The sequence below is a fragment of the Hermetia illucens genome, chromosome 2, assembly GCF_905115235.1.
Source record: "Hermetia illucens chromosome 2, iHerIll2.2.curated.20191125, whole genome shotgun sequence".
NCBI lineage: Eukaryota > Metazoa > Arthropoda > Insecta > Diptera > Stratiomyidae > Hermetia > Hermetia illucens.
In genome coordinates this window covers 66,744,941-66,760,160 of record NC_051850.1, presented here as the reverse complement: position 1 = coordinate 66,760,160, position 15,220 = coordinate 66,744,941, and the positions used below count along the sequence as shown (strand labels likewise).

At 39.7% G+C, this 15,220-nt stretch overlaps 2 protein-coding genes across 2 annotated transcripts in view; one reads left to right on the top strand and one right to left on the bottom strand.

Annotated features, from left to right (window-relative positions):
- The window catches only part of LOC119648228 (phosphatidate cytidylyltransferase, photoreceptor-specific), a 52,765-nt gene extending 50,485 nt beyond the window's left edge, over window positions 1-2,280 (top strand). The window contains exons 8-9 of the mRNA XM_038049848.1: window positions 1,943-2,077; window positions 2,140-2,280. Coding sequence (XP_037905776.1) covers window positions 1,943-2,077; window positions 2,140-2,229 — 225 coding nt within the window. The 3' untranslated portion in view covers window positions 2,230-2,280. The remainder of the gene's footprint in view (window positions 1-1,942; window positions 2,078-2,139) is intronic.
- Window positions 2,281-12,121: 9,841 nt separating this feature from the next.
- On the bottom strand, window positions 12,122-12,757 carry LOC119649282. The gene is made up of 3 exons (XM_038051373.1): window positions 12,601-12,757; window positions 12,371-12,536; window positions 12,122-12,317 (listed from the first exon to the last, which is right to left on the bottom strand). Exons 1-3 carry the CDS (start codon window positions 12,613-12,615, stop codon window positions 12,283-12,285), a joined length of 216 nt encoding a protein of 71 aa, XP_037907301.1. The 5' UTR covers window positions 12,616-12,757; the 3' UTR covers window positions 12,122-12,282.
- Window positions 12,758-15,220: the final 2,463 nt, after the last annotated feature.

Sequence of the window (15,220 nt, the reverse complement as noted above, 5' to 3'; positions counted from 1 at the left end):
TCCAGCCATGGCAGCGAATCCGTCTGTCACCAGTGAAATTGAGACCGAGAGCTTTCACTACGGGAGCCCAGCGCTTTAACCACTTGAGCCATCGGGTCATATGCCTGCTTGAAGTAAATGAATATTTGTTTGACGCCGATGTTGAATTCCCATGAATTCCCAGCATTTTTCCAGCATCTATTTGACCGTAAATAGTTAATTGTCCATCTCCCAGCCCCAGAGCTGTATGTCGTACGTCGATATGGGCTTTAGAATCTGGTTGGAAATTAGCAACTTGTCATTGGTCGGCTGGGAATTCCACCCCAACAGCCAGTATCTACTCCTTCCTTCATACATACCTTAATATTTAACCTCATTCCCCTGTGGCACGTTTTGTCCGTTGATGTTTACCTTATTAGAATTCTCTTCTTTGTCAGTAAAGTTAATGTACGTCGACTTGGGTTCATTTAATTTAATTTTCCATTTCTTGGTCCATTCTACGATCTGGCCGATAGTTTTTGGTAGCTTTATTTTTGCTTTTTTGTGTAAAACCAAACCTTATTAAAATCGATTCACTGGATGAAACATATGGTAGTGAGGGCGCAAAATGTGTGCCCCCTTACCGCTGATGTAGAAATTGAACAGTGTTCGTCCAGCTGCAAATATTGCTCTGCCTCTGGATTTTGTTAGCCTGGTCACCTTCTAAAATAAAGGAACTTCCGATAAGCTTGAAGAGTCGAGCGAAGTTTTCTTTTTTAACGCTAGATCGTGGACAGTATATTGAGAAGATCTTCACAGCTTTGTTAAATAGTTGTACACCAATAGTCACATACTGCATTCTTCACCTTCAATTTTCTGTTCTTCGTGGTGTCTGATATCCTCTTTAACGAGGATTGTAGTTCCCCCTCTGGCTTGCTGGCTGGAATGTGTTGCATGAGGTAAGTAAAAGCCACAGATTTTATCATCGGTGAATCCCGTAACGTGGCTTTCTGAGATAAGCCATATGTCTATTTTTCAGTATTGAGAGAGATTTCCAACTCTGATCCTGAAAGATGCTGAAAATTGCTGACAAGTGATCATCTCAATATATAAAGTTAAGGCTTTTTATGGTAGAGGCATACCGGTAGTTGTTCGGAAAAAAGTGGTAGCTGTATTTCTCAGATGAAGTGAAATTGTTGGCGTGTAGTGTTGGCTACAGAAAAGACAGTCACACCGAACAGTGCCCGCTGTAGAGGTTATGAAAAACCTGTCGCCAGGGTTAAGAATGAGCACCCAGCACCTCCACCATGACAGTTCACCACCCTTGAGCTTAAACCATATATTTAACCACTTCTGTATTCAAACTTCTTGAACATCCAGTCCCACAGTCCAGAAACTGCTTTCTGTGCGGTTGCACTTTCCCTCATATGTAAATGAAGCTGAAAAGGAACGACTTTCTAGTGACGAGGCCCTTTTGAGGGTTTGGAATCACAAATATGCTTCAGTCCCGCTAGTTCCGGCGTATGGAGAAGTATATGGAATGTGGCCAAAATTACTTTGAAAGAAATAAGTAATTAAAACTGTATTGCCATGCTTTTATAGGAGTATTTCTGATAATAATGTCGCTAGAACTACTCAACGCCAAATGAAACGCGCATACAATCATTCAAATATTTTATTTTTGGATTTTTGATTTGGTAAAATTAATAAGATAAAAAGTTGGATTATTAGGTTTCTTATAGTTTACCTCGTGTCACGGTAATTGAAGCTATAGAGCAGTGAGAACAACGTAACCGACGATTTATAAAAAATAATTTAGCATCACATTTTTATTAATCGCTAATGGCGCTGGTCGGCGGGTTTCTATGTAATGGAGGGAATCAGCTGTCACAGTATGAGGATCGGGTTTCATATTATATTAAATAGATAAATATATGCTAGTTCTATTCGTCTTGCGATGAGTTGAATGTTTTCCCTTTTCCAGGACTTCGGTGATATGATCCCCGGCCATGGAGGCATTATGGACCGCTTCGACTGTCAATTCCTAATGGCAACATTTGTGAACGTGTACATTTCCAGTTTTATCAGAACGCCATCTCCATCAAAACTTTTGTCTCAGGTACTGCTCCAAAGCTAATGGTGAAAACTAGTTTCAGATTACAAAAATCTAAATCTTTCCAGATATACAACCTGAAGCCGGAGCAACAATTACAAATTTTCGAATCACTACGGGAAAGCCTCGAATCTCGACAAGTATTGAATTTAGAATAAAAGAAAAGCCAAATGTTCAAATTTCTAGAATAATTTAGTTCGATTCTAATTTAATTATCTGCGATTTTCATTGAACTGTTTATATATTGATATTTAATTTAACTACAAGTTGAATAAAACTCTAAATGGAAGAGATTCCCACTGACTGGTAAATGGTAGCAAGGAATTTATACGGAAATTATTCCTCTTTTATATTCAATGTAAAACCATTTTGGATTCTATTTACTAAAGTCGCTAGTAATTTTTGCATCAAGAAATATGTCACTAGTTTAGGAAGAAATAAAGTTGTCTTTCCGGAATAGGCTGCGCTGTCAAATCTTGATAATTATTTCGCCAAATTCTTATGAATCCTCGAAGGGTGTACTAGGAAAGTAGTTGGGAATATATGACTATTTATCAGTTTGATTACATGCAAAGTGTTAATTTCGCTGCTTTGAAATTAGCCTCCGACTGGAATGCAGTTCCGTTAGCAGCAAAGTTAGCACAGTAGTAAATCTAGTCTATTTGTGAATGTGTTTTAGATTTTAGATTAGAACGTGTCGATTAAGTAAACACTTCTTTTTGTTTCAAAGTGCATTCTCAATTAAAATATTGCACCAAAAATATGATTGAAGTCTAAGTCGATTGGTATTCAAATTCAAACTCTGCAAATAACATTCTATTTCGATGAGATCGACAGTCAAATGAAACCAAGCGTAAGCAAGTTTACTATCACAGTCATCTAATTAATTTGCACGTCAATGTTTGAAACCAATACATATATTCAACTTAGGGTTATGCAATAATTAATAAGAAAATACCAACGTGATGAGATTAGAGCGCGTCGATCTGTTTTCGAATTAAAGTGTAATAGTAATATGTTCATATATTTATTTTTGTTGTAACTTTTCTGAACTGGGGAAATTCGCATTTCCGGTTTTTTCTCCATCATTGTGTAGGGAGCAATCAGTGTGTTGCCATTGTTAAATACTCGCAGACGTACTTCCATGTAATTGATTTCTAACATACAGCGCTTTTTAAGGTGTTGTGTAAAACAATACCTTATTAAAATCGCTTCACTGTTTCTCTGTCTGCCCGCGCAAGCATTTCTTTCGGAGACCGTACTAGTGATTCACAATAAATTTGGTGGAAAGGTAGGAACTGTGAACAATTGTGCATACTGCCACTATATGGTACCTAGGCTCCGAAATACCCTTCATACCGATATCTGCTTAAAGAAAGTTAATAATAGTACATAACTATAATTTTCAGTAATTGACTGCGGAACCTCCCTTAAGTTCAACCTAGCAAATTTTGCAACAATGTAGACTATAATATAGAGCATGACCCCACCAAGTTTAGTGGAAACTGCACTATTACTAACAAAGTTATAATAGGTCAAAGTTGTCACTTCTTTGCAAATACAAGACTTTGAATGTCAATGTCACCTAAAAGTGGATATTCTCACATAATATATGCATACATTACGTGCTACGTACTAATGGGACAAATGCGCACCCAAACGTCTTTATAAAAGAAATACACAAAACCGTTCATACCTGAAGCGTCCAGCTTCCGGCTTCCCGCTTGTTTATGTTTAAAAACAAACAATAGCAACACACTAAATGATTGCTTTCCTAGTTGCTTACATTCACATGCTAATGAGTCTAGCGTATATGATTATTCCATTCATTTTTTAATCAAGTCAATTCGTCCTCAGATTCACTAACCATTATAACACTGTCATGGTGGAACATTGACGTAACCCCAAAATATATTAAACATGAGTATTGCCGTCACTGGATACGAAAATGGTTACTCCATTCAGGTACTGGTTAAAAATAAATTGGGATGACTAAGTACCACCATCGTACGAAACCAGTGACTTCATTATGCTTTGATCAATATGGCAATGACTGAAATAATTTTCAATTTTGGGCCACTGTGTAAAATTCCAATTTTCCCAATTGCGTCAATGTGCCACCGGGGCAGCGATCTAACTTAGCAGGAATAAGTTCGTCCGGCATATTACGTTTTCTTGAAGCTTCATATTATTGCTCACAGAATCATAATAGAACATGCATTTAACGTTCTAGGAAGATTGTTATTTTGTACATTTCAGATATATATGTATTTATTTTTAAAGCAATGTTGCCGTATTTTTGTAAATTTAACTCCAACATCTAACATTTAGTTGATCTCTATGGAACACAGTCGGAAAATTCAATATGAAAGAAACAGCTTTATATTTTGGCATTGTGTTATTATCAGATGAACTCTCGGCAAAATTTTGAACCCATAGCTTAAGAAGTAGCAGTAATTTTATAGAAGATATTGGAAAAGTTAGAGATATATTCCATATTTTTAGTTGGAAAAAGCGATGAGAAAATGATCAAGTATTAGGTGTATATCATTATAAAAATATGTATTTTGGTGTTACTTGTAACAAATATATGGAGAATTAAATATATTCAAGTCTCTTTTTTTATAAAACATTGCTGAAAGCTTTAGTTTGAGCATCAGTGAATAATTCGATAATTTAATGGAGTTTACATGTGAGAAAGAACTCAGTCTTCAAGTTCGAAGCGGCGTGCATTATCGGAAAAGCGGAAAAAGTTTGGCCTATCCATCATTTTGGAATGGTAGAGCAGTCAAGTTATATGGCGGGTTTCATCTAATATGAAAACTTCAAAGATCTGAATTACCAGTCGTAATTAGAGTCATTAAAGAAAGGAGATTGGAAACAAGCAAACGGTTGGGCCTGCACTCAGTACAAACTTTTACCGTTGTGCCAGCCATAGCGGGGCTCTCTTTGTGGTCTCCAAATCAACCCAGCATAAATTTTTTTCTTCCCATCATCATCATCAACGGCGCAACAACCAGTATCCAGTCTAGGCCTGCCTTAATAAGGAACTCCAGACATCTCGGTTTTGCGCCGATGTCCACCAATTCGATATGCCTAAAAGCTGTCTGGCGTCCTGACCTACGCCATCGTTCCATCTCAGAAATGGTCTGCTTCGTCTTCTTTTTCTACCCTAGATATTGCCCTTATAGACTTTCCGGACTGGATCATCCTCATCCATACGGATTAAGTGACCCGCCCACCGTAACCTTTTGAGCCGAATTTTATCCACAACCTGACGGTCATGGTATCGCTCTTAGATTTCGTTGTTATGTAAGCTACGGAATCGTCCATCCTCATGTAGGGGGCCAAAAATTCTTCGGAGGAACGTGGCCAAGAGTTGGCAATTTTTCTTGCTAAGAACCCAAGTTTCCGAGAAATACATGAGGACTGGCAAGATCATTGTCTTGTACAGTAAGAGCTTCGACCCTATGATGAGCGGTTTCGAGCGGAACAGTTTTTGTAAGTTGAAATACGCTCTGTTGGCTGACAACAACCGTGCGCGGATTTCATCTTCGTAGCTGTTATCGGTTGTGATTTTCGACCCTAGATAGGAGAAATTATCAACGGTTTCAAAAGAAGAAAAAATAGTGGATATTCAAATATGCTTGGCGCGAAACAGAGCAAACGGTTTACAGTCTGTCTGTCCATAAATCTGTCTGGAAGTGTGAGTGACCACGCTTGGAGTCAATGGTATCAATTTATGTTGGACTTAAGAACATGCCCTTATGTACGCATATGATTGCCATTTGCTCTCACAGTCCGCCAACCGCTCCTACCCACTATGCTCATCGGTTACCTGAAATGTGTTTGAACTTTCTCCAGGACTTCCAGAGAAGCTTGCATTCTTTCTCGACTGTTCTGGGCCACGCAGTTCCCAGGCCTAGGCCTCGCCGTTTCTAAACGTGCGAGCTTCCACTATTACTTCACCTTCTGATTAGTTCAGATATAAATCCAAGGAATGTAAATGTTATTGATGCAGTAGGATCTAAAACGGAAATCAGCCTACTTTTTGTCGATCAAGCTTTGGAGTTGGAATTCCGATGATTCGTTTTTCCGGCTATTTGCCGGTCCCCAGAATTAATTTTCTTGTAGAAGTAGTAGTAAGAACACACAAATACCCCTCCAATCGTCACCTTACACCGTGAAAAGCATCGCCCTCTTTGTATTGGACTTCTGGATCTAGACAATGCGTTTGACCGTATGCCACACTAACTAACCTGGTTAGCTCTGGGGCAACACCTGAAGAACTGGTGCGCTGGAGTAAATTGCTCTACCACGATCCGAAAAGTAAAGTTCAAGATAGGGCGGATATATCATGGAAGCGCCCTCTCTCAACTCCCCTTTGTTCTTGGCGTGGGCATTGTCAACAACTAGCGCCCTATACGTTGCTTTGTGCAGATGATGTTTTCTCAGCGTCTCATAGCAAAGCTGATCGCTGATCGAGCAAATTTGTTTAAAAAGCGCATGATCGCCTCTGACGACACGGTTGCAGATTGAATATGATTAAAACAACTTTTGACGACCGGTCCCCTTGAAACAGGCACTATCACTGTCAGTGGTAATGGCCTGCTCAGAACTGAGCAAATTAAATATCCCGCGTTATTAAATCGCTTCATGCATTAGTGCAACCGGGATGAAGTGGGGTTCTACAACTGTATGATCACATCCGAAGTGAGGATATCGACCCTGCTTTTAAACGGGGCAAAGGCTACAGAAAAAGAAGTACCCTTCTTACACTCCCTGGGAAAGATCTCGGATTCCCCGAATTCATAGATAAATAGAGGTAGCAAAAAACTGCAGGAGCTGAAAGGAACAGTTTCGCCGAGAGACCGTCGAAAGCTTCACCTCACTTGAGGGCGATAATAGCGGAGATGTTGGAGAAGGAGACCATATCCGCGTGTCACTGTGCCAAGCCATTTCGTTCACAAGACCAATTAAAAGTTCTTCCGCGATGCGGTATACGGTAGCGAAATTATTGTTGTTTGCAGCAATTTTCCTCATTAGCACGGTGGCACGCCATGAAGTACACAACGCTGCAGTTCTCATATTCCTTAACGGTACCAGAGGTTCAGTGCGTGGCGCTTGCGGTCTTCAATATTTTTCGCAACTTCTTACGTTCGCCAATCCGCCTTCATGTTGCCTCAGTTAATCTAGCTTGGTGACTTTGTTTCGAAATGTGGCCAGCAACTGCATCTGCGCCTCTCATGATGATCCAATGCCCAACAATATTCTCGTCCGAGTCGTTTGACTCCTCTGCAGTAGCAGGATCACGAAGACGGCCCACATCAAATTTTTGTAATTAATACTCTGTTCCTCTCAGAGTAGATACAATAAGGACACACAAGCAATGCAAGCGATGTTATGCACATTACGATATGGTCGATCTGATGAGATATCCGTTGTCAGTTAGTCGGAACTCAATTGATTTTATGGCAGGCTCAAATGTTGTGCCGCCGATGTCTAAATGGTGAAAGTTGTAAAAATCTACAAGCCATCAAATGCCTAAGCAAGGCGTTGTCAGGCCCAACTTGACATTCAGATCACTCAGTCGCGTTTGGTCAATTATGAAAATGATGTTGCGGTAGCTTTTACCGGACATGCTGTTAAACAGGCGCAATGGGCTGTACTGACTTATATATAGGTGAAACCACTTACGGAAGAGCGGAAAGTTATGTATCAAACGGTTCAATTTTCTGATGACGGGGTGATGTTTAGTTGGTAGTCTAAGGACGTTCCGTTGCGAAAGTCTCATTCTTCGTGCTTAAATCTATTCACCTATTATATCAAAAAAAAAAATCTTTTTAAAAAAGAAACATATATAAGTCACTACAGTCTGAAAAGCCGTATCATGCCCAGGCGACTCAAAGAGTAGATGAGACCTTATTAATAGTGTCCACTGTTAACGCATCTTTACCCCACTGAGGTAGAGAGAGTAAGAACTCACTCAAAGTATTCAATACTTGTCGCAAAAGTGATCAAAAGGTTAGATACTGATTCGTAGGCTAGCAACTCGCAGATTTCGAACTTTCTTGCTGCAAAAATGTTATGCATGCCTCAGGTACGGACAGACTTACGGGTAAAGATATTTAGCTACCATATCAATACTCATTTCTTATAATGAGTATTTTATCTCGTACGCCGCCAAAAATAAGGAAAAAGGTTCCAAAAATCACATGATCCTCTAACGCTAAACCACAAATTGCAAATTGCACTAGTCGTCCTAAACCTGCTCTTTCCTTATCAGGTTTGTATAAACCAGGGTGGCAAGCACGACGTTCTGAATGGCATACATAAATCCCTCCGTCTTAGCAAAGAACTCTCCAGCATACAGTTATCTTTTCGACAGATACAGGTCGCCAATGGTTGCTGTGTTTGTCGTGCATTACCTTCGACTTCCCTTTATCGAAACACTACTTATCTGATTTCATCCCACTCAAAGTCAGCCCGCATTCTGCCTTACAAACAACCGCATGCAAGGGATTCACTTGCTATAAAAAAAAGCGCGTAGCAAATCAAGTTGACGGCGATGTCGTGTCGCACCGTCAAACACGCCCCTGTCTCCGATGTCAGGGGAGCGGTTCATCCGCCGCACGGTAGAATTTGAGTGATGCACTTGGAATTTGGTCATAGTAATCTGGATCCATCGCTGGACGTTTTCCAGAGTCGTTTTCGCGCACGGCAATATTCCGAATGCATATGCTAGTGAATGAGATATTTGATTTCACCAGCTTCACATGTCGCAAGAATTCGGACAGAAGGGTATCCTTCAAATCATCAACTCGAACATGGGTTCCTTGCAGAATTTTTAGGTACTTGTAGAAGTCTGCCACAAGTTGATGTCACCTACTGATTTCGTTCAGTAGCGATGAGAGGGGGTTCAGTACCATACAAAACCAAAGTTGTCTCAATGGAAGATGCCTCCCCGGCTCTAAGTCGTTGATAGCCTTAGATGAATGACAAGGTGTTATGTCATCTTTCCATGAATGTTGCCAAAAATATTATTGGTTTGGGATCAATGTGATACAGGCGTAGGACATCGATTAGCCAGGTGTGGCAACTAAAGAGATTCCTTTGGCATCTAGTTGCGTGTTCGATAACGAATTGCTCTTCGCTTTTCTCCTCGACCCGAATGTTGTTGGTCTCGAGGAGCGCATTAACCCTTCCACTAATTGTGGACGCTATGAATTTATAGAGAATAGGTAAGCAAGTAATCGGTATTGTATCTACGGTATCCTGTACCGTGCGTTTTTTAGGGACAAGGTAGATAATTCCTGCAGTCAGGAAGGGTGGAAATCCCTCTGACTAATGGTCTGGTTTATGCTATGTGCCAACCGATCATGTAGACTGGCGATCTTTTTTACAGGGCATCCGAGCCAGATCACGGCATCTCCAGTTTTTCGACCAATTTATGGCTCGTCGAACCTACCTTTCCGTAACTTCTGCAAAATTCATGCTCAGCATAGCAGCATGGTGGGTGCCACTTTCCTCGTTCCTCGCTTACGTTGCATTCAGGACTTTCGCCATACCGTCAGAACCGACTGCATACAATAAAAAGTTTCTACTTTAGTGTGTCCAGAATTCCAACTAGGAGTGTCTCATTGGGATGGCATAGTTCCGGTAAACCCTGTGCACTCTATTCTTCACCCGCCTGCTGTCATTGCCTAGCAATGCCCTTCCTTAATAAGCCACGCCGCCATTGAAAAGAAATTTTCCATGGTGAATCTCTTCGGTCACTCAAACTAATAAAAGGAAAGCGAATCTTCTGACCGGCACCCGACGATTTTCTCCGACCAAGCCGTTGCAGTTGGGCCATTCAAGGCATTAAAAGTTATTTGGGTTTTAAAATTGAGATTCCGAATGAAGAAATTCAAGATATTTTAAAATTTTACTTCCTGATTGAGAAAACATCTAGAGCAAACTCATAGATAAGATACTCTAAAAATTTGGATAGAACAGCATTGGTTCCAGCCATTCAATTCTAAAAATTACGACGTGAAAGAAGCCCCTCGCATTGGTCGATTTACATGCAAATAGGTGATATAATTTGAGTGCAAACTGTGATCGATGTGTAAACAGACAATCGCGAAAAGGGCCAACTGAAACTCCAGATAAGGTTGCAAAGTTAGGATCGACGGATAATGTGGTAATGCTCGGTTGCTGTGGGAAAGTAAATCTTATTCAAATAATGCTAATTTCTACTCCGAGCAAGAAATAGATTTAGAAACTAGTGGAGCTTGATTGGGTGGTTTTGGTCCATCAGTCCAGATATTTTTTAACAACTTTGTTTATTATTGCATCTTCTGTTTTTTCAGAACTCATATTACGAAAAAAAGATTAGTTTGAGCGGCATTCTAAGGTACGATATGAAGAATAGATTAATCATGTCAAATATCAAATGCAATAATGGTCCTAGTACGTTTCTTTGGGGGACACCTGCTTTGATAGGATGATTTTCGGATGTGACGCTTTTGTAATTTGATCGAAACAAACGACCTTTTATATAGAACTTCAAGATAATATACCGGTGTTCTAATAGAAATTTTCTAATCTTTTACAATACCTCTTTTAACCATAACCTGCTTGGCTTATCGCCTATTGTGAATTATATTGCGATTTATAAGGATGCCAATAGCTTTTCGAACACTTTTAATAGGGCGGTATGATGCTACTTGCATCGAATATTTTCTCTATTTTGTAACCGTAACTATAACTGACGTTCTCCACATGTTTGTCAATTCACGCTGAAGACCTTAGTTAGGTGCTTAATTGCATTGACAGAAAATTCTTTGCTTGCAATTTGGTCATCGCACTTGCTTTTTTAAGAGCGAGTTCTCTGGTGATGGGAGCAATATTTTTAGCTCAGAAGCAGAGATTCGTTTTACCAGGCGAGGGTGAACGTTTCGACAGTTGAAGTTGGGTTTTCACTGAATTGAATGAAAATTCTTTTTCCAAGTGAGTTGAAGTGCAGTACCTTCTTTATTATCACTAAGGAGGTGAATGATGCTTCGGTGTTTCCAGATTCTTCTCTTCTCTTACCTTACGAAAAATAGTAGAAGTTGCTTTATATACTCTGCTAAGTTTTATTTTTGAGGAATGTTGGCACTCGTTTTATCAAATTGCGTTTTTACGCATCATTCATAGGATACGTGTTGAGGACTTGTAACGATTCTCTACTCCTTGATTTCGTTTTGGACAGTCGCGAAACGAGAGCTAACATATATATGATTGTACATGTTGGATCAGCTGAAACAGTTTCAAGGCAAATATTTTTCATTATTGCGAAATCGATGAGATTGGAAGTTTACCGACGGCCAGTCGGCGAGTAAGTTAGGTACCCAGATGAAATGAAACCGCAATCCTTTGCATTGTTCAGCACATTTCAATGCCTCATCTTTTGGGTTAAGTAGTCGCGGATCCCATTCTTACAGTTAGCAAGGTCGCGTCTCCCTACTTTTTTTGCTACGGTGATGACGATAAGCTTGAGTAAACACTTTTCATAGTACCTCTCTATATTCAAATCCCCTGTAACATCTTTAAAGAGGTTCTCCTGGACTGCATGTAGTTGCTCATAAACATTCTTCTCTTGGTTGGGACCGAAATTTTGCAGTTGAAATCATCGGTCATTGAGGACTCGATTCTATCAGCATTATTCCAACACCCGATTCGCATCTACAGCCACAAGACTTATCAAAGTGTAATAGTGAAGTCCCGTAGGTAAGAGATGAGTCTTAATCAGGGTGTCATCATCTTACTTTTTGAAAACCAGAATGTTCAATCAATATCACTGGAATTTTTGAACAAGTTGAAAAATGCGAGCATTCTGGAGACTATCAATATCGTTAGAACTGAACCTTGCGCTTGTCCTATTACGACTAAGTGCGAATTACTGTAAGCAATCTCCTTAATAAGGGACTCGTAGCTTGAGATATTTAATTTTAATTTGTTTCCTGTGAGGGTAATTTTCCTTCTTCATGAAATCCGGTTTGCGTGCAAAAGAACTCCAAATGGTTTAAGTGGTAAAACGCTTTTATTAATAATTTATCAAAGAACAAATTGAACACTTTACATTGTTTTGTATGTTTTAACAGTACTCGTACTCGTATAATGGAAGTCAGTTGCAATCGGCTAATGGTAACTAGAACTACTGAGTAACTAGACAAATTCTACCTCTAAAAGAATGTGTATGGATAGGCATATCCATATGCTGAAAGGATAACAAGATTACTAGGGTACTAGTATGATTACAAGTAGACTTACCTAGTCCACTATATCCTAGGGAGTATGGGCTGACCACATACGGTGCAGTGTAGGCGGCGTATCCAGGGTATGCGTAAGGTGCTGCGGCGAGGAACTGAGGTTTAGGAGCTGGAGCCGGTGCCGGAGCTGCCAAGCTTACAGCCAAAAGGGCGAACAAAACAACAACCTTGATTTGAATTAGAACATAATTAGAAGTGATTCAACAATCCCAGTAACCCGTGCACACTCACAACGTATTTGAACATGGTTTCACTGTTTGATTCTTCAAAAACTTTTCGAATGAAAATGAAGTCGAGACGAGATCACAACTGTTCCCGATGGAAAGAAGACTGTGTATGTTGTATGGAGGAAAGAACGGCCACTTTTATATGATCCTCAAAGAGAACTAAAGTCGCTTCCATCATTACTATTCAATCGACATTCTCGGGAACTATATTTGGAATTCATAACTTAATTTGGGCTTGTCTTATTAGGACTGTTTTCGAATATCGTTACATAACGACATGAATTTCAAGGTTACGATCGCCACTAATTATTATTATTGTTATTAAATCGATTTCAAGTATTATCAGCAAATATCTAATACTATCACTTGTTCCTCTATGCAAAACTAACACCCGAATTAAAATGCGTTTAGTGTAGCGCTGTAAACGATTTTCATTCATTCGGAATTAAGGTTCGATGCATTTGGTTTTGTTAAACTAAATATGCATGGAATTCATGTCCATTGAAGAGTTAGTTGAACTTGATGTTTGAGTTTGAGGGCGGCTATTGTGTACGTGTGCATATTTGCCCTTGACCGTATAAAAACTAGAAAAACCTATGCTCTTCCTTCTGAGTTGATTCCTGCCTTGATTATCTAAACCACCATTGGGGGTTTAACTTTTTTATTGGTTTAGGTTCTTAGAGACCAATAATGTGAGGTTAATAAAGACACTGAGACTATTTACAAGGGTGGTCAATTTACTTGTATGTCATCGAAATATAATGATAGCGGCACTCAGGATCAAAGAGAAATAATCCGACTCTGGGGTGGAAATTCTGGGGGGCCTCGCTATTAATCTTTTAGTTTATTTCATTATTATTCCTTCCCCTCTTTTATTCGAACGAAAAAAGTCGGACTTAGGAAGAATCACCACATTCTCCCCTTTGTGTTGTGGTCCGCGGAACCCTCATCCTTGAGCAAGCACCCAAGTTGCAAAATTTATGACTTGCGGTTTCATCCAGGGCCGAGGCTTTGTGGATCTGTGTTCGTTATAATTCTTATAAATGACGTGTTTTTCAATTAATAAAAGGGAGCAAACAGCGCCTTGTAACCCTTCGGTCACGCTGCTCCCAGGGCAGAGGTGAGGCAGCGTCTGATGAGTTGCGCTTGGACGAAACCGCAAGTCATAAATTTTGCAACTTGGTTGCTTGCCCAACGATGAGGGTTCCGTGGACCACAACCGTGAAAGCATGTTGCTTTGCAACTGGTCCGGTCCGCCGTTAATGGATGGCGGACTTAGGAATATCTCAATTCTCAAACAAAATTTTCCTTACGTTATGCTGTTATGTGTCTTAGCATGCAAAACCGGTTGCTATTCGACTAACTCGAAAGTGATTAACATCGTAGAAAACTGTTAGGCAAGATAATGATTCGCGAGAGAGCAAAACAAAATGCGAAACTTTCAATTCGAATGCGAGGAGTTGGCTAGACCACAAATATGTTAACGCTTTTCTATAGCCTGCACAAACCTCTCACTTGAATCCAATTGAGCATCTGTGGTAAATCGTTAAAAAAAGGTCAAGGAACGTAATTTCACAAAAAGAAAGAGTTTTTTTGTAAACTTGTTTTTTTCTTCGTAATAGGTACCATCGTCTGGGCAATTGTTCAGTCTGATGAGGACACGGAAATTAGGTAGTTTACTATTCAACCAGAAGTTAGGGCATATGCTGCACAATATCTACTATCTCAACATTCAGTCGTATTTTGTTCTACAGAAAACCCCTTTTGTGTGGATACCTAATTTGACCAGACTTCTTTAAAAGTTTGTTGAACCATCGCTGAAATAAAAATAACCTAGTGCTTACTGTAGGAATAGTTCCCATTAAAATGTTAAGATATATATTGTACCAACACAGTACAAACGAACACCAGTCCCACAACTAAATCGGACTCTTCTTCTCTGTACGTATTTATATCACTTTCATTAACCAGTACCATAACTGCGCATACCTAACAATAAACTGCGCCTCCTTGGATGTTTGGAAATCACAGGCTTCGAAAAATAAGCTGTGAAAACACGTTCTCAAACTTTACCAAAAGAAGGCAACCAAGACTTGGGGTAGCTTAGCTGTTGTAAGCACATATGCCGCCTACCATAGATAACCCAAAGTTGCCTCTTGTAATGAAAGAAAGAGTCTTCCATGCGAAATCTTTAAAGGGTCATCTCACAGTAATGTATCCTTGAAAAAGGGGCGTCCAGGCAGCACTACTTAAGTGTTGTCGGTTGTCTCTCTCACTCTTTGATTGGAGAATTGTTCTGAAACATTACTAACGACCAAGTGGTAAAAAGACAACAAAAGATTCTCTCCAACAACTGCCACAACGAGTTAAACCTATTCTGCAGGAAAAGAATTTGATTAATCTGGTGAAGGAGTATGCATTGCATATTCCAGTCTTACTAGATTCTAGTATCTTACCGTAACTACCCTATCCAAAATGGGAAAGAGACAGCAGATGGTTTTCTACTTGAGAATAAAAAGTTCGATGGGATAGTATTCAATTTCAGCTGAGGAGCAAACACCACAATACACATCAGCATGCGTGTCAATGGAGCAATGTGAAATCTGAGGGTTCAGAACAAAAAC